General features: G+C 48.3%; 6 protein-coding genes across 6 annotated transcripts; 4 read left to right on the forward strand and 2 right to left on the reverse strand.

Annotated features, from left to right (window-relative positions):
- Positions 1–2408: 2408 nt before the first annotated feature.
- BP5553_03247 (uncharacterized protein) lies at positions 2409–3066 on the forward strand (the record flags this gene model as incomplete). Its single annotated transcript, XM_032011870.1, has 2 exons — positions 2409–2471; positions 2578–3066. The coding sequence occupies 2 exons, from the start codon at positions 2409–2411 to the stop codon at positions 3064–3066; spliced, it is 552 nt and encodes a 183-aa protein (XP_031871563.1).
- A 482-nt stretch (positions 3067–3548) lies between these two features.
- On the forward strand, positions 3549–4232 carry BP5553_03248 (Uncharacterized protein; the record flags this gene model as incomplete). Its single annotated transcript, XM_032011871.1, has 2 exons — positions 3549–3693; positions 3793–4232. The coding sequence occupies 2 exons, from the start codon at positions 3549–3551 to the stop codon at positions 4230–4232; spliced, it is 585 nt and encodes a 194-aa protein (XP_031871564.1).
- A 1610-nt stretch (positions 4233–5842) lies between these two features.
- BP5553_03249 (Carboxylic ester hydrolase) lies at positions 5843–8533 on the reverse strand (the record flags this gene model as incomplete). The annotated part of the gene is made up of 7 exons (XM_032011872.1): positions 5843–6464; positions 6562–6968; positions 7016–7357; positions 7407–7989; positions 8040–8084; positions 8166–8301; positions 8443–8533. The coding sequence occupies 7 exons, from the start codon at positions 8531–8533 to the stop codon at positions 5843–5845; spliced, it is 2226 nt and encodes a 741-aa protein (XP_031871565.1).
- A 1452-nt stretch (positions 8534–9985) lies between these two features.
- On the forward strand, positions 9986–10642 carry BP5553_03250 (uncharacterized protein; the record flags this gene model as incomplete). The annotated part of the gene is made up of 3 exons (XM_032011873.1): positions 9986–10079; positions 10156–10451; positions 10514–10642. The coding sequence occupies 3 exons, from the start codon at positions 9986–9988 to the stop codon at positions 10640–10642; spliced, it is 519 nt and encodes a 172-aa protein (XP_031871566.1).
- A 4427-nt stretch (positions 10643–15069) lies between these two features.
- On the reverse strand, positions 15070–15474 carry BP5553_03251 (uncharacterized protein; the record flags this gene model as incomplete). The annotated part of the gene is made up of 1 exon (XM_032011874.1): positions 15070–15474. One exon carries the CDS (start codon positions 15472–15474, stop codon positions 15070–15072), a length of 405 nt encoding a protein of 134 aa, XP_031871567.1.
- A 3819-nt stretch (positions 15475–19293) lies between these two features.
- On the forward strand, positions 19294–20649 carry BP5553_03252 (Uncharacterized protein; the record flags this gene model as incomplete). The annotated part of the gene is made up of 1 exon (XM_032011875.1): positions 19294–20649. One exon carries the CDS (start codon positions 19294–19296, stop codon positions 20647–20649), a length of 1356 nt encoding a protein of 451 aa, XP_031871568.1.
- Between the last annotated feature and the right edge of the window lie 1111 nt (positions 20650–21760).

The following is a 21760-nucleotide window of genomic DNA, read 5'->3' on the forward strand; positions in this document are numbered from 1 at the left end:
GGGGTTCCCACAATCTAAATTGTCTCGGCCGATTTAACTTGACATATTGGGAGCCCGTAATAACGTAATATATTTCCAGCATTCTAGAAGGTTTTTATATCCTTTTAATATTGATTGGCTTCATGGAATTCACTCGGTATCAGACAGACAAGGCCCGTACCCTCTGGATATGAAGGGACCATCTACACTAACTGAGTCCTATAGCCCGAAGGGTGTATCCTCACCATTATGATGCCCCTTTCTTCTCATTTGGAACATAGTCTGGCATGGCTTATTTCTTCGGCTTAGCTCACTTCCAATCCCCATGTCTAATAAATATACGACCTGCACCGCTCTAGGTTTTGTTTCTCTATTTATCTTGTATCTCCCTTTCAGGAGCCTTTGGATTTAGTAGAATCTTCAATTTCAACGTCATATCGTTCGGAAATCTATTGAATTCAAACCTCTTTTCAATCTAGAGATATACAGCAACTTCTCAAAACCTGTCGCTTTAAAAACTTGGCGCTTAAACTATACTCGCTGTGAGTTAGACATATTCTACATCCCATTCATCTGGCAATTTGGAACAATGTTTAATTCGAATACTTTGAATCATTATCAATACCGACATCCTCTCAATCTCAAGCAAAGTCTAATTACTTCCCAGACTCTCCCAGCGTAAACGTCCCCGGAAGTTACAGACAACATCATCTACTCTCCAAATTCAATTCGACATCACTGTCTCACAATTATCAACAGATGGCTCCGAATACCAAGCAGCTATATTCTTTGAGCATCAGCCAAGTTGCTAACAACTGGTCACGAACTTAGACATCCAAGAAAATAAAATGTATTCGTTAGATCTATTCCACTGTCAAGCAATCATGGGACATTCACCGACCTTCTACAGCCCAATATATAGCTAATAATCACTTCACTGCCAGCAATGATAGCGGCATTGAGATCAAAAAAGGCAACGCCCTGCCCACAAATGTCTCAAAACAAACGAATCACTGAGCCACGATCGGGTCAGCCCAAACAAAAACCCACTCCTGTCTCAATGTCGCAATGGGAAGTAGGCAACCTAACGGTTACTACCAAGGACAAAACATCCACTGGCGGTTACCACCAAAACTGTGCAAAACGCCCCAACAAAAGAAACACGATATCTTGAATGTGTCAAAAGCATCCTACAATATAACAAACACCTTGTCGGCGTCCCATCCGCAGAAGGCCCTTGTCAACCAAAACAAGAAATCATAGCAACGGTGGGAGAATATGTCGCAAAAGCCGCCTTCGAAGACAGGCCCAGAGAGCAACATTCGATTATTTGGACCAGGCTAGCATACTCTTCTACTATAAATTCGAGTGTGGTTATGGGCTCGTGGATGAGGCGATTATAGATGAGCATCTGAAGCGGACTTTTAAGGGCTCCCATGAGGATGATGTTTTGGCCTATAAACAGCTTCAGAGTGAGTATGAAACCGAAGGAGAGGATATGCTGGAAAGGCATATGAGCAGGATTATTCTTGGCTCTGGGGATGTGGCATCACAATTTGGGGCCTGGGGGCATCGGGGAGGGCCGAATTTACCAACTGCCCTCTCCGCATGGCAGAGTCGTACGAGAGCGTGTGTGAAGCTGAGTATTGGGAGGATTATGAGGAGGTCCAGTGGGTTAAGAGGCATGTCGGTTGTTTCCACCACTAAAGAGGCGACGAGGTCGAAATGTGAAGGAAATGGACACGAATTTGACGAATTTATACGAATCACTTCACACATCCGACGTAACCGAAACAACGGCAAAAGAATTTATACCCCGATGATGGCATTGCAGTGGAATTGGTTGGATGTTGGATGTTGAATGAGGAAAACTGAGGGACGTGGTCAAGGTTTTCCCTTGTTCTCATCATCATCTAACTGGACTATGGTGATGTGTCCACAGATTGAATAGAACCAAATCAATCTCTCATTTCTACCATTTTATGACATTCCCATCACTTCTAGGTGAATGCACTGTGAACCGTAATTTCCAGATTGAATCCTGTTCTTTGAAAAGGTTTCAGAAATGCAGACCCCTTGCTTTTGATATAATTACATTATATACAAGCAGCTACTCTCACTTGGTGCTGGCAGGAGATGTATAAACCCTGTTCGACCTCACGTGCACGCGCGACTCAACTTCGACCGTGTCGCGTCTCCCCCTATCAAAAGCTGCAACTTCAATTCTCATTCACCTCAACTTCGCTCGTCACCCACAATAATTGCTCTCTGATCACGAGTTACGTCTCTGTGAATCCGGAAAACTGCACCAAACAACTACTGGCGTATTTTGCCATTAGCCTCTGCAACAATTCCCAATCTCCCTAAAATAAAGAAAGTCACCTCGTCTGCGATCGTCAACCCTAAACGTACCTCCCATTCCTACCAATATGGCAACGGCCTGTTCGGTTCCCGCCTGCATCAAACCAGGAACTCTCCTCTCTGCACTGGATGTACGTCGTCACAACCGCAACCACAGTCACAAGCCCGATACTGCAGTAAAGAATGCCAGAAAAGTGACTGAAATCTCACAAACGCAGTTGTCCCGGTTTCCAAAAGAATAACTGCTACCTTATCCGGGCCACCGCTACAGGAACAGACGCCTCGACATCCGCGGACTACATACAACCGTTCAATCTACAATCATTCGGGTCCGAAGTTGACGAGATAGCAGAGTTAAAGCAAAGACTGGGCTGGAAAAGGGCGGCTTTGGAGGGGAAATTATACGATCATATAGGCTCAGATACTTGGTATTATTTCGCGTATGGGCCTGAACTCTCGGCAACAGAAAGCACGGCAATGCCGGAGAATGAGGTTGCAAGCCGGTGCATAGGACGGACCATCCATGGAGATATCGCCGTCATACGATCTGGCCCTGTGGGACCAACTAACTACGCCGAGACCTTCACAAAAGCGGAATTGGCCAAAACGGCCGAGTTCTACAAGACCGTGATGCCCGATACTGTATTCGTGGAAAGAGAACAAAGCAGGGCCATGAGGAAATTCGGGTTCCCGGGGATGACTGTTCCAGGTATTCACAAAAATTGATAAACCAACCATGGGTAGTATATGTTATGTTCGAAAAACCGTTGGTTGATAAATTGTAGATATTTAGTTGCGGCTTTGGGGGGCCTAGGCGGGAACCAAAGTTATTAGGAAGATAGGTGCCCACGTTATCCTACGTAGTACCTCCTTATACTCTGTACTGTAATAAAATAAAAGAAATCAAGTCAGTATCACACATGTCGTTTGAGTATCGTGCGTAACTCTAAGCGTGATAGCATGTAATATCAATGATTCCTGTGCTGTAGTGAAAGACCATGGGGCTGATATGGTTGAAGGAAGATGGGCCGGGCGGACCCCACCAAGAGGCCTGCAACCACAGCCGCATACACTGTTAGTGGGGGGCGTTATTTACAACGACAATTATCATTCACCACCATCTCTCCTCGAAGCTTCCAATTTTGAATTCCACTAGCTGTATCGTTTAATTAAATCGAGTACTAGGTAGCCGTATACATATGCGCAGGATGGCATCTCACACAGTAGCAACGCTGCCACGGCTCTCCGCCACGAACCTCTCCACTATCCTACTCGCCGCGAGCACCTCTACCTCGAACCTCGATGCTTTGACGACGCCTCTAGATATCGCGATTATCGATGTACGAGATGACGGTATGTGTCGATATTCGCGCTCTACCGTCGGCAGAAATAGAGCTTCTCTTTTCCACCATCAGCAAGCACAGCGCTGACAAGACCCCTCCTCCCCTGCAGATCACATCGGAGGCCATATCAAGCACTCCATCCACGCGCCCTCTCAATCTCTTGAGGGCAAGATCCCCGAACTAGTCGAGAAGCTCAAAGACAAGAAAGCGGTCGTATTCCATTGCGCGCTCTCGCAGCAGCGTGGCCCCTCTGCTGCCTTGAAATATATTCGGGCCCGTCAGAGCTTGATTGGAGAAGGGGCGGTGAAGCTCGAGCCAGATAGTGGAGTGGCAGAGACGTTGAAGAAGAATAAAGAGGATGAGCTGAGGAAGGACAAGGATGAGAATGATGATGACTGGGGGGGTGTCAATACCGTGGAGACTGACCAGCAGCAAAAGGTTTATGTGCTGGAGAGGGGCTTTGTTGGGTGGCAGGAACAATTTGGAGAGGATACAAGGTTGACCGAGGGGTATAGGAAGGAACTCTGGAAAGATGGGTACTGGATGTGATTTTTGGGATACAATTTGGGATTATTGGGCATGGCAAGGGATCACCAGGCCTGCTGTTTGGGAGTTATAGGTGGGTAGACACATATTTATAAGCTGGGTTATTGATTCTAGGTGCTCATTTATGTTGAAAATCTCTTGGTATCTTTATATCCCACAGTTACGATTTCCAAAGCAGAACCAATGGCGCCGATGTCGATGGTCAAGATAGAAGCATTTCATTGAAATCATTATTTGTCGAGGCTGAGTTTACAACTACATCTCTTCTATTTCGCCACCCGGACCTCGCTTTAAGACCGAATAGCTAGTGTTGGGTAACCATATCTTAGTTTGGGGCACATTACTGTCACGTAGGGGGGCAAGTGCTCTTAGTTGAAGATCTTAGGAGTGTGTACCCGAGGATTTCAGCGCTTATTCCAAGGCCATCGTTCCTTTGCGACTTACTTCCCCACCACTCTCCTTACAATAATAGTAAGTTATTGGCGCTTTACTATGCCTACCTGGGTCTCTGTCAGATACGTGTTGTCTTGTGTAGTTAGACAAGTGACTCCTCACCAACAATGTGGACAGAAACATCCTCGCGATGAGAGCAGCTACTTATTTTGTTATACATCCTAACACTAGGAATAAAACTTTATCTTTTATAAATACCAAATCAGCGGCTTCTTGTTTAATAGGAGCATACTCGGCACCATATTACGCACTGTACTCCTCTGTTGTCCTAGGGCAGGCAATCCTCTTAATCTCGAGGATCCACTGGGTTCCCCTAACTAGTCCACAGTTGTTTTCTCTCTGGAGTCATGGTGAGATCTTAGGGTAACCCCAATTATCCAGAGCTAAAGTCTCTCCTGAACTTCTGTCGCCAGATATGGTGGGTTAGATGTGGTGAAGGACATCTCTATATCCATATTTGGCTGAATTAACCATAATTGATATGTCATTGTCTCCATGGTGATAAGCCTTATGGCCCTAAGTGAAGTCTAACATATCGTTTCTAAAAGGTGCTGAGAAAAGTTTGATATCGTTCCCTTATTATTTCTCGAATATTTTACCGGAGTGAGACTTCATTTCTATAATTTGTCCAACAAGAAACACATCTCGAGGCCCCTTGCGACTCCAAAGTCTCCAACTATCAAGTCACGGATTGGGAACAAGAGCAGCCGTCAACATACTGCCCCGGGCTACACCACCCTCGCTGCCGGAAGCGATGCGGGGAACTCATCCACCACTATACATTCCGAAGCCTTTGCCTCAGTTTGAGTTTTGTGCCCTATAATGCCTTACTGTTGCTGGTAATTTGTTATTGTTAGTGTTGCTTGTGCCACTCTTGTCACGTAAATACCATCAGTTTAAGTAAGCACATATGTGCATAAGTCTAGTTAGGAATCTAAGTACAAGGTATAAAAAGAATTACTGATATGTGGGGTATATCCATGTCTTAACGCCGTCTATGCTTCTCCCTCCCTTGATGTACACCCAATTTGGACTTCAATTTCCAATTTCCAACTCCCAAATTCGAAAATGCAATATCGCAAGTCTTTTTACCTAAAACGCCGTGCTTGTGAAATCAATCCCCTGGTAAGGCGGGTACATATCTTTCCCAACAGGACTCGTCACTGTCCAATCCGCCCCCCGATGGCATTAAGCCAAGTACATTTCAGTTGCAGGTTATCATCCACCGTCTCCATTGCCGTAGCCTTGACATCATTCACAAAATGAATCCTCCGCATGGGACTATTCGGGATCTGTCCCTTTGGCAGAAACTCACCCCACTCTGGTGCATTCGGTAGCTTATGAGTGTTCGGATTTTTTGTCCTGATGAAACTAGTCCAATACGCCTGCATCATCGGCGAAAGTGGTGCCTCGACAGGTCCGGCATTTCCCCAGATTGCTCCTTGATCCGCGACATGAGTAACTCCCAGCCCGCTCTTGGCGTTCTCAGGGCGTACTACATCCCATCGATAGTTCCAACTTTCGTTTACGCTGTGGTTCGGATACGAGACCGAGAGAAATATGCCAGGGCAGGTGTAGCGCATGTCACCGTAGGCGTCTGCTGCGGGTCGCCAGTAGGGGGCTGCGGAGGGGAATTGGTTTTGTGGTGTGGAGGGGTAGAGCAGCTCGATGACGCCCAGATAGGGGGTTACTTTTGGGAAGTTGTTTTTGAGGAAGTTGCCCATTTGCGTGGCGTTAGCGATGGATTTCGGGGTGAAGACTGTGCCTTCATTTGTACAATCGCTGTGATGGAGTAATGTTAATGTATGTTTACTTGGTAGATTTGGAGTTGGCTGTAATGGAGAGGAGTGGGAGTGGGAAAGGGGCGAGGAATACACACCCGAAGATCACAGGGACTTTGACAAATTTCCCTTGCAAAATAAGATTGTAAGTGAAATTCGGTGTAAAGACCCCGTCCATGGTACTTGACCACATGTACAGCGGGGTCCCGCCTCCTCCACCGGGGCTGATGACGTTGGGGTTGTTCTCTGCTAAGGTCTTGATGCTGACACCTCGGAGACACTTAAGGGTGTTGGCCGCGGTGTCGCACTTAACCCGCTTCACTAGTGCGTCGTATTGGTATTGAGATTCTTCGACGGTCAGTTCAACACCAAAGGATTGACTCTCCGCAGCAGCAGCATGGAATAGATTGTCGTCGCGGCCGCCATAGGCTGTCAGATGGAGTTTGACGGATGCTCCGCCTGCTGAACCGCCTGCAATGGTTACATGCTTGGGATCTCCCCCGAACTATTTTGAGGTGAGCAAACGGACGACAAATCGGATAGCGGACATACCAGGTGGATGTGTTTCTGCACCCACTGAAGGACCTTTCTCTGATCCAACAATCCGGCGTTGAGGGCTCCATCTGCCTTCACCTCTTTGCTGGCCAAGAACCCATACGGGCCACAGCGATAGTTGAATGTAACAACCACCATATCGTGGTCACCAGCCTTAATAAGACTGGTTGCATCCTGGTTTGGATTCGCAAGACCGTTGAATCCGCCTCCTTGGAAAAATACTAGCACGGGATGCTTTCCTTTGCCGGCGCTCGGTGCATAAACATCGAGGAAGAGACAGTCTTCCTGCTTGCTGGTGTCGAGCGAATTCGAGGGTGAAGTATGGCAAAGTGGACCATGCTAGATATCATCAGCTTTTAATCTCTCCCAAAATTTCGAAAGGTCGTACCTTGTTTGCTTCTTGCACCGCGGTATTGATGGCTGGGTCTTGCGGCGCTCTGAATCTTAAATCGCCCACTGGAGGGGCGGCGTATCGGATACCGAACCATTGACTGACGCCATTCGGGCCATTGAAACCACGGTACTTGGAATATCCCAAGTCAACAGTCAAATCAACATCTGCGCGAGATCGTCCAGCCTGACCAAGCAGAAGCACGGCGGTAAGTGCAGTCGTTAACAACATAACTAACAGTATGCCAACGGCTAGGCAAATAGTGCGAGTTTTAGTAGAGGCGAGGAAACCAAGCTTTTCAAAAATTAAGTGAAAGGAACGGATCGGTTTATATGATGATTTGGCCCACCAGGGGCCAAGCTCAGATTTGGCATCATCTGATCCATGTCCGGGCAGAGGCAACACCTGCTCAGCAGGTGACTGGATCCTCACTACTTCACCCTTCACCCACAATAGGCTTCTCCAGCGTGAATACTCCTTCATGGCAGGAATCTCCTCGGTAGGATTAGGGTGGGGGATTGAGGCGCTGTTCCCTCGCGCCCCTTCAGGGGTTCGGCCTAGGCACGACTCCGATGGCCCCCTGCTGATAGTTGGGACGAGGCGTGGTTACGCTGTGCAAGCTGTATTTACACTTCGCATCTTGGGCTCTGGGCACCAGGCCATGGCGATGAGATCCTACAGAAGGGTTAGCCAGCTGCTGTGAGACGTGGAATTAGAATTGAAATTTGGAAACAAATGAAAGAAGGCACAGCGGACGATCGGCGTGCAGTCGCGGCGGTATCCAGTGCTGCATCACGAGTGTCCATCATATGAGTATCGACAACAATGATCATCTGCACGCAGATCGGCTTCGATTCAGTGCTGAATGCAGCTGCTAGACCCCGCGCAGCAACTATTAGTATCACAGGATACTCGAGCACGAGTGAGAGCGTGCGAGTGCGAGTGAGAGTGAGTATGAGCACTCGAGCAGTGCGGAGAAACCCCAACAGCAGCATCCCCGACACACGAGCGACGAAGGAAAAAGCTTAATTACTTTTCTTGAATTGGCGATCCTCTCCAAGCTCAGGGCGGCCACAGAAGCTTAGGGTGTTACTATCCGGATTGGCTCGGTCGAAGCTTAGCATGCGAAAGGTGCGTAGCAACCAAGGACTAAGCTAAGGACTCAATGGTCCAATGACCGCGGGCGTTGCGAAGAGTTATGGCCAAGAAGCACGAAGGATGAAAAGGATTCAAGAAAAACTAACAAGCAGGATTGCTGATGGATATGGGAGATGAGCAATTGAAGAGGTTGAGAAATACGACGTTGGTGCCGCAGAGTAGCGCGGGTTGGGGGGCTGAGACCGCTGCGCTGAGCACTGAGCACCGAGTGTTTGATCCACAACCACCGAGACCATTGTTACGAGGAATTGATCGGCGAACTGTTCCAGACTTGCAGCACTTCGCACTCGGACGGGTTCGCGGTAGGAGGAACGAAGTACAGATAGGGTATGTTCGGTACTTCGACCTGATGCAAGTAGAGGATACTTCTTACAGTACTTGGTACTTAGGACATAGCACAAGGTGCTTTTATTTCGAGCATCCGTACCTACTGTACCTTACCTTCCAAGGTGCCTTATCTAAGGCTGAGCCTAGAGCCTAGAGGTCAGAATCTAGAGCTCGACCTACGGCGCAGAATCCCCATAGGGCATAGGAGGTGCCGGGCTGTTATTTTGGGCTTATTATTACACGAGCACCTACGAAGTACTGGCTACTTACAGTACTTGGAGGAAAACGTTTCTATTTTGGAATCGATTACTAGCCTAAATCTCCAAATCTCCAAATCCCAAGTTCTCCACAACAGCGCGAAGCACTCCCAGGATCCAAGCTCTGTGAGCAACGAACTTTGTCCAACACGGACTACTACGCACCTATAAACAATATTAATATATTAATACTCGTGCTTCGCGGAGAGTCTGCGCATGGTCGCTCACGTACTACCTAAGGTAGGTACGGTACAAGTACAAAGGACAAAGTACCACCCGAATATTTCATCAGACTTCTTGGGATTGACAAGCAACTTCCAGCTCATCTGTCGCAAAATGTAATACATCACCCCGATACCTAGTAGACGGAACGAAACGTCGAGGCATCTCTCGCGAGTCGAGCCACCTCTAAACCGCAATAGCGAGCAGGCAGCGGCGTAAACGGGCGAATTAACCCGAAAAATCATGAAGCCATCGTGAGTATCGCCAAGAATTGTACGTAGAAGACAAGAAATCTCGTCCGATGTTCGATGTCAGCAAAATCATAATTCATCTAATTCAGGAGCCGATCACGGTCAGTTACCATGGCTTTGCCTGGCCGATGGAGCGCCTGATCCGGCGACTCTTCTCTAACATGAGCAAGCTATACAAAATATAGTATTATCTCATACTGGAATAGGTACTTGGAATATCCTCGACGTTTTGCGATCCAGGACACGCGACCAACTATTTCCGCCGATACGTACCTGGTACGTACCTAGGTACCTTGCTTCGTAGATCCGGGCGCGCAATTATTTTTCCGCCGTCACGTGCCTTCACGACCTCAGGTATGCAATGCATATTTCCAAGGTTGCTATCGCGCCTCGAACGATTAATTACGATCCTTCTATTCTCTACTTTCTGCATTCAGGAATTAACAAATTCGGAGGTGAGTAGACTGTCTGCCCGTTTGCCTAGTCTCTTGAAAACTGCGTGATGCATGCTGACCCTCTGCCGGATTATAGGCGCTACGTCCTCGAAATTAAACACTCTTGTCCCTCAGATTATCCCCGCCCTCATTCTAGAAATGGGTCTCTTTAGCACTTCATCGAGCTCTCTACCAGCCCCGAAAATCTCTTCCGACGGCGCGCCTATCGCTCCCGACCGAACACAACGGGCCAGGTGCTGGGAGGCGAGAGATGCTTATTTTAGTTGTCTAGACAAGAACGGGATACTAGATAGCATAGCGGAGAAGGATAAGGCGGAGAAGGGGTGTAAGAAAGAGAGCACGCAGTTTGAGACGAACTGTGCGTCAAGCTGGGTGAGTGGTCCTTCCTAGGTCTGCTTATAATAGCTTGATTCGGGCTAATTCACGGCATACAGGTGACATATTTCAAGAAACGGAGGGTTATGGAACACCAACGGAATCAAACACTAGAGAAGTTGAAGGCACAAGGCGCAACCGAGGTCGACGGGGATTTAGGACCTGGTGCGCTGGGAAAGCGACCGTGATGATAGTCAGGAACGGATTGTACAACAGAGGAATCATACGGTATACAGTATATAGAACGGCGTTATAGCTCCTAATAAAAAGCATCTCCCTCGGATTATACCCACAAGACATTCCTGGGTCAGCGAGGGTACCATTATGTTATTGTTATTATACATATGTGAGGATCCCAATCCTGATAACTTTGGCTACCTACCTAGGTAGTATGTAACTAACAGCCACATCGTTGTCTGCACTAAGTAGCAATTGCGCAAGCTCGTCCCTCGGCAAAACATTCACCCTCAACCTCTTATTCTAAGTGTCGGGTCAACCACGTTTCCGTCTTACTTGTCTCGGCGCACACGGTCCTTAAATTGCTACAGAGCTTTGGAACACTGCAAGCTTCAACTTTAACTTAACCAGATTTGTCTCTGTGGCCAATTGGCCAAGCAGTTTGCGGAATTCAAGGTGGTCCTCTTGGCATACAAAGTATTCATATTAACTGGCCAACCCCTGAGGCCATCGGCCCTTGGGATCTGAGCGTGGGGTACGGCTATCATTTTTTTGGCTTTAGAGGACGGAAGTATGAGTTTTATTTCGACAGCGTCCTCAGATGTCCTTTCGTGTTTTGTCGGGTCTACCAAAACCGCAGTCAACTTAATGGTTTAGATTAGGTGTGCTATTCGTTAATGTGCCCCTAGAACATTTGGGAATAGTATATTTGAAGTGGTGGCAAGTGGAAGTGAGAGGGAGAAGATCTTTTAGGAGCAAAACGAGAACCTACACGAGATTAGCAGAGTAAAGCAGACAAATCAAGAAAACCCACCTCATTGGGAAAGAACTCAATCCCAATGGCATCAACTCCTATGTTTGTTGTCGCTTGCTATTGGCATGAAAGATTAAAATTGGTTTCCGCTGAGGGAAGAGAGACTAAATGAATTGGGAGTAGGCCCCAATCTGACGAAAATGGAGCGGCGGTATTTGTAGACTACCATCAGCAGCTATTGCTGACTTAGTACTCGGTATCTGAGAGTTCGCCTCCCACGCTTTAATTGAGATCATCCTGTACCAACTGCCAATGGGAAAGGAAAGATCCAGCGTAATGCTTCGGTGAAGGATTTCACTTAGTCTGTACAAAGGCGCAATGATGTCTCGTTGTCAGGATTGATTAGAGACACGCCGATGCAAGATTCCTCCAGCCTTGCGACAAGAGACATTGCAGCGCACCTCACTCTGTTGTGTTATCACTTCGCATGCAAGTCTACACTCTAACTTAAAGTGGCGCCGTGGCGCTCCTCGCCGATCAGCCTGAGAACTCGGTTTCGCGGTCGGTCATTTTTCACAATGAATCTGTTGATCTCAGCTACGGCTCCGAATGATGGTGTGGGCGGCTACGTCTCTACCAAAATGCTTGGTGTGCCATTGGAGGCTGCACCCGTGTCTACGAGATTCCCAATTCTCACTATTTGCTGGATAAAGTCTGATAAGCCTTCTATAAGCTCCAAGTGATAGCTGCACAATGCGTAGTTTAGTAACGAGCAGTTATAGCTTCTGTATCTATTTTTGTTCTGATCAACTGATTTTGGCTACTACGAAATCACATTATTATAGTATCTATGTATTAGTGGGATGTTTGGTGGTTTTGCTTGGCTTTGGACAATATTTCTGCGTCAAGTCCTTATAGCACGGAAGCAGCCAACCGTGCCCTCGGACTACCACGAAAATGGCATTTGTCACGTCGAAAACTAGCCCGCATATATGTTAGCCATCGACATTGCCATTTGGGGTAGGCTACAAGCCTTTTTCCAAGTTCATGCGACCAACTACACCTTTATCCCGCATCTCACTCTGCATCCTCGAAATTTCCACATCCTCTTAGCAGATGTATGATCCTTCGGCCGTTGACTCAGAAGGTAGAAGGTAATATAATGTCGAATATAGGCAGCATCGGCCCGATCGAGTAATTGCCGACGTTGATAACTTGACGCACAACCATCCCAACATGACAGCGAACATAGGGGAGTGGAAGACCGGTAGTCAGGGGAATGGGCTACTGGCAAGTCGAGAATCCCTTCGCCGTCACCCTTGTGGTCGAGAGTCAGACTGGCAAGAGCTCAAAACTCCACTGTACCCTAAGGTGATAGTCAATTATGGCTGGCTGGAAAAAGTACGCGGGTCAAGCTGCTGGCGACAGGTTGGCGGTATATTGGGCGCTTCTAAAATCCAGAATATTCCAGAATATTCCAGATGGCCCAATCATGGCTATATTTTCGACATCGACGCTGTAGTGACCGACCTCTAAAGTTGACGAAATGCTGATGGGATGTACGATGTCTCAGAGTCAAAAGCATTACATAATTTACATCAATCTCCTTCAAATTACCCGTTCTATACTACGTATAAGCAATCCATCTCTCATCAGCTAAAATTTCGTTCCCATTTAGAATTATTGACCAAGTACCTATGGGAATCCATGTACAGATGTTGCCAGTCCTCAACCAACTTCCCGCCCCAGATCAGCCGGTCCTGTACCCCTCCGCTTTAAATCCGAAGTCAGGGGCTAGTTGCCCTGCAAACCTTATATGAATGTCGGCAACGATCATTCTCCAAGATAGAAGCTTTGGGGAATACAACCCTAAAAAGGTATTTGTTGAACTTGCATATGGTATTCAGTGCTACTCACGATAAACTCGTCGATAATGTCCGCACCGTATAAAGCGACAAGGGGCAACTTGATGAGACATTGATATTCTTACGGCGAAAGGAAGAATTCCCACGGCGAAATGTTTTCCACGGAAAATTAATAATTCTCGCGAAATGGGAATGCTATGCCATGAAAAAGGGGGGAGGATTTGTCGTGAGGAATTACTCGATGTAGCAAGGGGTCACGCGTGGTAGCAGCCAACCAGAGGCGTGAACAACAGTTTGGTGGCTGTCGATCCTCGCTTATCGAGGACGGATGTTTAATGTGGATCGTGCTACTATCACAAACCTTAATCCGATTTCCGAGTACTTCCCAGGACTTGGATGATTTAGACTTCAAGCCTCATCGAGGTGAGCGCTTCGCGGCGCAAATGTGCTTAGATTGGAACTTATTATGAGTATTGTATAATTACGTGCACGACACTCTCTATACTGACGGGAGCATCGATTTGGAAACGGGCGGTGGATTTAAAAGAGTAAAGATTCAGTTCGTATATGGAGGAATCCCCATTGTAATGCTTGCCTCTATAATTTTCGGGACGAAAGGCATGGTATCAAGGATCCAATACATAATGTCTGTCCTTGCGGGCCCCGCATCATGTCTCACTTCCTCGCCCATTCTGGCCACACAAGCAATGATCGCGCACGGCAACTCCAACACTCTTGGACATTCGTTTAAACTCCATTAATATTTTGAAATTGCTGGCTTCCTGCATGTGGATCTATTCTGCTGCAGCATTCGAGAGCCAATCCTTCCTATCTTCGCGATTGGTGGACCAAGTCCCCCTCGACGTGCGTGGCTTCCCTGCTTTTTGAGCCGTCAATAGTCAACACGAATCAATGGAGCGTGCTTTTAACTTTACTTTGAGGGTTCTCGACCATGGTTCACACCGTATCCTTAGCGTACACACCTTTTATGCAGCCTAGTGATTAGGTTTGGGCTCCCAAGCTTGCTGGCCAATGGAAAAAAAGCAGCACTTCACCGCACTGCAATCACCATCTGACTGCCTCTTGCAATCACTGAGCTACCGCAATCAGTGGAAACCCGAGCTAGTGCAATCACAGAAACCGAGCTACCGCAATCACGGAAGTCGTGCTGCTGCGTGTATAAATATATAGCCCACCCACCCTCTTCTTCTCCCCTAATCCTTTCTTCACCCCCCGACCTCATAGATCGCCATCATCACCATCCTCATCACCACCACCTCCATCATTCATCCAACCAACTCTTCCCTCGCCCTTCATCCTTCATTTGCCTTTCATCATTCTGTCCATCCCATTGCTTTGGCTCTCTCTTCGATGCGCCTGAAGTCTCCACCTTCCATCTTCACCTTCGCCCTACAACCCACCACCCAACATCGCCATGCAATGGACTTCAATTACATCGTGCCACATTCAGGTAAGACAGCCCCCTCCCCATCACCCTGGCGATCTTGCACTATGCACCCCGTGTGTGGTCAACGACACACATCCCCACAGACCCTCCCCTCTCTGTTGATACCTCCAAGTGCCCTTCGGGGCATGCGGAAGCCTATCTGTCAGATGGTTGGCGAAAGGGTGGGGCTGCCTTCTTCGGAAGTGTGGCCTGGGGCAGTTCCTGCTTTACACTGGTTACATTGCACGTCGTTTCCAGTGCTGTTGGACCTGGGTCGAAGAACCCCAGGGAGCCAAACCTTCGGGTGCGGTTTGCCGAGTACAGCGAGCAATGAGCTCGAGGCAGTCCCCCTTGGACGTGAAGCGCGCTGCATTATGATACCACGGTGATGGGTAGTGTCTTACCAGCCTCTTCACGGCGGCTGACAGGGAGGCTCTTTTTAGGTTCCGGTTCGAAAAACGCTCCGACGAGTCCAACACCTTGCATCGATTTCGAATATTTCCACGACCTCCTCCTCTCCCATCCTCTCTCGACTTCCATCCTCTCTCGTCTTCCATCCTCTCTCGATTTCCATTCTCTCTCCTCTCCCATCCTCTCCCATCCTCTCCCGTCTTCTATCCTATCCCCTCGTTTATTCCCTCCATTCTCTGCGTTGTTCTTCTGCACATTTTCCTCTGCCATTTCTGCCCTGCCGCTTTGCTGCCCCTTGCCATTCCGGTCTTTTTCTTTATCTTCACTTTTACTTTCTACACCCGCTTCATTTTTTTCAAACTTCATTTTTCAATTCTTTTTTCTCACACGTTGACTTTGGGCCTGCACCTCTCTGCTCCAATTTCCCCTTGTTCTTTCCCTTTATATCTACATTTATTCGTTCCGCTGCACTTGCTAGCTAAATCGCTCCCTCTAACATTTCCCTTTCTACCAATATTGAGTCGTAGCCCCCCAGACAAGCGGCAGCCAACGAATCTCCTTTCTGTCGCACTGCCTTATCAACCACTCTTACTGTTTCTATCACTTCTTACCAACTGCTTCTCTCATTACGCGTCCTACTACGTAGCAACTAACCAAGATCGAACCGTTACACGCTCACGCACCAAGTATTTCAGATACAGGTAACAGTGGCCCCCATTCTTTCCCTCTTCCCATTGGCATCTCCGTGTGTGGTAAATGGCACACAACATCCACACTCGAATGATATCAGCTAAAACCCTCATGTGCGGTGTCGACCGAGGGCTTGGCTGACACAGCGTTGACTGAGTAAGAATTCACGGCATGGGGAGATCACCTCTCATTGGCCCCCGCTGGAAGGCGGCTGATGATTACAGTGACTCTCGGGTCGATGTAACAAGAGACCAAGCTGCCTGGATTGGGGTTGAGTTGTCAAAGAGATCTCTCACTCAACCATTCCACTGCGGCTGGCAGGTGCAGTTTCTCTTATGTCCATATCTCTCTCAGTAAATGCATTCTGAGCCACAGCACAGGGGGCATGATTATCACCAGGGGCACGCTAGTAAAGCTGGTCTCTAGTATGTTTCTTTGTCTCTGTACAAAGTTGCAATAATAAAATGCGCACTCCTTACTTCAGATTTTATGTGATATTGTGCGTGAATTCTCTTCTTGGCCATTAATAGGGTATTCGAACAAGCTCCCTTGGGCTAAATCTGTGCTATCTTTCGTGGCGGGGACTTGCTAAAGGATCTTCCTGTTTGACAAGTCTGCAGCCCCATATGCAATTATATTGATAGTTTCATTTGAAGGCTGAAGCTGTTTCGTCTTCTTATTAGAGCTGAGGGTCGTGAAGTATACTCTGCTATCATCTGCGGCAATACCCCAGCCCAAGTCCCCAGCACCGCTAATAGACTAGTGGCTATTGGCTAGACTATATATCCTATTGGGTGGATAGGGCGCAAAGCTTGCCACTCTTTTGTCCTACAACTGCGGTGTCCTTCCCATATGGCGTTAATCGCGCGACATATGTCGGCGCCCATCCTAAAGTCAGTGTCTGCCCCGGCCCCCGGATTGCAGCTGATCTAGCTAGTTGACCACAAACCCCTTAATATCGATGGTGAGTACCGATTCCTGCCAGATGTCCTCGGATAGACAAGGATATGGAACATATCCGTTGGTCACAGTGGTGATATTTTTGGTGGCGTCTCAACTACAACAGAGCTACTTTCTCCCCTTTCTATGCGTACTGCTGAGCAATATAGGGCAGTCTATCATCAGAGTAGAGCCATTTGACCAATAAACCGTTCGTGGCAACCATGTTACCATATGGCCCTAGTAATTCCGGAGGTTCAGTCCACGCCATGCATATAGAGTGCGTCTGCGAAAACTCTATATGAGAATCTGCTGCGAACTATGAGAAACGAATAAAGACGCACGAGCCTTGGGTCTACAAGAGTTAGATAGATACGTATATTAATAGAGTTTTTAACTTAATTGAAGATCTCTTACTTTTTGTATTAATTATAACTTGCTTATGCTTGGCCCATTTTTCTTTTTTCGTGGTCACTGGATCCATAGCTCATATTTGTCCATAGCAAAAAGACATCATCGCACAGAGTTGGCGGCGCGTTCGCCGAATAGTCTCCGAGGTTCTTAAGGATGTTACTATTAACTACTAATAAACAGTTTAGAAATGTACTTACTTTCAATATCCATCAAATTGCTCAAGGTGTGCTCATCATCCGAAAACTTGGGGTGACTGAGTGGAAGCCCGCAGAAGAGCAACTCACTGTGAGAAATATAGTGGAGTATGAAAGTGAACAACGAACAAGCCTCTGAGCAAGTGCTTAGGGGAAGGATCCGAATTCTTTTCGCGACATATGAAATACGAACGAGTAGCGCGGCAAGGAAACTCGGATCACCGGGCCTATCATATATTTTCAATGTATGAAATTAAAACATTTCATCCTCTTCCCTCGTGCTGAAAGTCAAACAGTCCAGCATGGAAGGGCTGCGCTATCAACGCCCAATCTCCAGAGACCCTGGTGGCGGTGGAGTTTACGTACAAATGGTACGAATACTCGATGTCTGGTGCTACAGCACTGTACGTCGTATCTGCTCCCCTATCTGTACCTGTACTGTATCTGTATCTGTATTTGTACTTGTCAACCTGCCAGCGGAACCGACGAAAAGGTTAAAACGTCATTGCGATTTCGGGTGATATACAGTACACTGGTACATAGGATAAAGAAAGGTATTTCCCCGCTTCGTGGTCATTCAGTAGTCGAGCCACAGCAAATCCTGTCAACCAACAAGCAAAATCAGCTCATCCTCGCCATATTTGCACAGAACACGACGATCTTTGATGATTTAGCCATTTATGGCGGGCCACGGCGCGATTCTGCCATGATTTCTTCGAGCTGTTGCGACGTTCTGAAAACCGAGAGCGCCGAGCAGGAAGCAGCCTGCCAATTATAACTGCCTCATTGCTAACATTCGTGCAGGATTTAACCTGGTATCGATTCCCGATTATCGAGGCCCGCTTTCGCACTGGGTCTGAGTCTAGGAGAAGGAGGACGGTTTGGGGGAATGAACCGAACAACTTGTAACGCAATCCCAACCTTGTCCTGTCGATAACCAGTCGCTCCTCGAGTATGGCACATACGACGAGACATCTCTTGAGCGGCCGACCAAGAATGCGATTGCCGTTGCGGGACAAGTTGTCGAGTACGGAAGACACATACATACGAATCGATAATCGGGGATTGTCTTCGCCGTAGATATCTGTAGAGAAACACAGCTTAAGTCTACATCTGGCGAAGGCCCCGAAACGACGTGCGACTATCGAATACAACGCAGCGGAGATGCATATACCATATCTTGAGCATGGCTTGAATATCCCGCTACTCGAGTATACAGCATCTTGAGAACCTCACGGGGCCCCCCCAAAGCAACTAGGCGTCTGGGACTGCACTGCGCAGCCTCGGGGCTGTTGTCAGCGTGGCGTCCCCAGGTGACAACCTTCCGCCAGCTGCTCCGCCTCCAGAGGATCGTTTGTCGCTGTTGTGCCAGTTGCTGTGCCCCTTGGTGACGCTGCTTGAACCCAGCCTGATGGCCACAAAGCTACCAGCCCTCATAACACAACCACTATGTCCTAGGAGCCATAGCGGGGTTCGGCTTGTTTACTTGGCAGAGATGGTCGGCTGGAAATCGGGATTTCATTGACGTCGTCGGCCAGAGGTCGGGATCATCACGCCATGCCCATATAAGGGGGCATCGGCCCCTTTGGGTTATATTCAGGCGCCACAAATAGAGCGTCGCGAATAAAGGGATCGCAACTGGGGCGCCACGAGGAAACCATCCCTAGTGGGACATCGCCGGCGTAGCGCCACCAGTTGGATTGAATCGTCATCGATCGCAGATATCGACATCTCCGTACACTGGTATGTTACGGAGGTACTGTACGATGTAGTTGCTCGCAGGTGGCCGGCGCCGCCGTCATGGTTTGCTCTGCAGAGGTACTGGCGGTAAGAAAAAGCCTCCCTTCCCCAGTTTCCACCGTCTTGACATTTCCCTTCCATTCTTGTGTCGTTTCCATTCCTGCTCTATGCTCTTTACACTGTCACTTTGCGCTTCGACACCTTCAGTATGAGCTACTTGCGTGCGCCGTTGAGGACGTCCTGGAGACTGGCGGAAAGCAGACCATTCATCTCACCACGAGGAGGAGCTTCGTGGAGTCGAGCCCGTCGCATCTCCACTGATTCTTTCAAAACCGCAACCAAGCATGCGAGCAATAATCGATTACTTTATGCCCTGGTGCTCTCGACATCAGTCTCGCTGGGCACGTTTCTATACAGCGGACGTCAGGACTCAGTCCGAATGAACTGGGGCCCCGCGGCGAAAGCAGGAGGAGACTCTGTTACCACGCAACAAACGATCCCCTTTATCCCTGCGCGGCCGGGCCCAACGACGGACCCCAATGGCGATATCTACGAGACTCTGGATGATGAGTGTTTGGACGTAGCAAAACTCCCTAGAGAGAGGGCGATCATGACGAGCGCGCCCCTCGTCCCTCCACCGATCACTCGAGATTATCCCGTGCTCCTCGAGGTACCGCTGACGACTACGACCAAGGAGATGCAGCTCACGGGCCAGTACAAGTATGAACAGTGGACGTTCAACGATATCGTCCCCGGGCCCTTCATCCGTGCGCGAGTCGGCGACGTGGTTGAACTGGCCCTGACGAACGAGGACCACACGGGCAACCCACACAACATCGACTGCCACGCCTTCACTGGACCCGGCGGAGGTGCAGCAGTGACGACGGCGGAAGAGGACCAGACCAAGACGGGGAGATTCAAGCTGCTTTGCCCCGGTCTATACTTGTACCACTGCGCCGCGGGGCCGGTGCCAGTTCACATTGCTAACGGCATGTATGGTCTAATCTACGTGCAGCCGGCGGAGGGGGACTTGCCGCCCGTGGACCGGGAGTACTACGTGATGCAGAGTGAGTTCTACCACGAGCCGCCCGAGGTGCTCGAGGACGGCCGCCGGTCCACGACAGTAGAGTTCTCATACCCGAACGGCCTTCGTGAGGAGCCCAACCTCGTTGTCTTTAACGGTAGCGAGTCTGCTATGACGCGGGACCGACCTCTTAAGGCTAACGTCGGTGAGACCGTCCGAGTCTTCTTTGGCAATGCGGGGCCGAACCTGACGAGCGCTTTTCATGTCATCGGTAGTAACTTCAAGAACGTCTACCGCGATGGCGATGTGCTGAGCCCCCCTGGACGCTTTATACAGACTGTCGGCGTTCCCCCAGGGGCGGCGACGATCGTTGATATGAAGATGGTCGTGCCTGGCACGTATGCCTTTGTGGATCATGCCATATTTCGGATGGACAAAGGGGCTGTTGGCTTCCTGAATGTGTCTGGCAAGGCCAAGGCCGATATTTTCGAGAGCTCTGAACATCCTAACCCGTGTGTTGGATGTAAATTACACCCCTGATAGTAATGGCAGTCGGCTAGGTCTAAGGTCTTTTGTTATGGAGTTCAGGCTGGAGTCTATATCACTGATAATTACACACCCTTCTCCTTTGTTGCTTTGCTGTTATGTCGAGGAGGTGCTGGCTTTTGATTCGTCTTAGCGACATTATTCCCTTTACATGCGATCGCATGTAGACTTTATATTTGCAGAAAGCAGTGATATGTGCCGCCTAGTATTCTAGAATACTCTCGTGCTAGATTTCAATGCAACGTCTCATCAATATAATTTATTTACAAAAGGTTATAAGAGTAACCTGCTACCTTGTAACCCGACTGGTTTATTTCTATTTAATTAGATTTTAATCTCAATATTTATAGTCTATTCACTACACACTTTATAGCCGCGCGTACCCTCCCCCAAAATATATGAAAACGCGAAGAAGCATCCAACGCGTGAATTTAAGCAGCTAAGGTAAATAGTTTTACACACATCTATTAGTTAAGATAAGAAACATACTACACTTTATGGGTTTTATTATCTGCCCCATCCATCGAGCCAAGTAAAGCCCGAGGCCAATCTCAAACATCTCGCGGCTTCGATCAATGACAGGCCCGCCATACTTTACCTCCAAATGCAAGCCCCTCTGGTCCGTCCAGCCCAGCACTGTGCGGCACTGGTCTCGGAATTAGTACCAGTAGCAGAACGATGATTCTAGACAGAAAGGAAAGAGAGATGACGGACTCCTCGATGGATATAGTGTACCAGAGAAAACCAAATCAGACAACAGCGAGACCKATGTGGCAAAAGTGGATGTTGAGTATCACCTCCCAGTGGCACTAACTATTTAATGCAGTATTCAGTCAGCAGACCACGTTTGATTCCGCGGAACAACCTGAGCAACTATGTCATGAGAGAACCACATAGGCACCGATATTCAAATAATATCCTCATATTAGGACCAATGACTTGATACACGGCCTGAACGAAGTACTGATTCGCGTCCATGTCTCCGCTATCGCAGCTCTAACTCGTAACTCGTTGTGTTAACCTTTCTATACATGCCTTGTACTCCTGACTGTCTTGCCGGCATCATTAGATACCTGGACTAGCTCCTTCGTATCATCTTCGTTGG

This window comes from Venustampulla echinocandica (assembly GCF_003357145.1).
Source record: "Venustampulla echinocandica strain BP 5553 chromosome Unknown scaffold_1, whole genome shotgun sequence".
NCBI classification, from domain to species: domain Eukaryota; kingdom Fungi; phylum Ascomycota; class Leotiomycetes; order Helotiales; family Pleuroascaceae; genus Venustampulla; species Venustampulla echinocandica.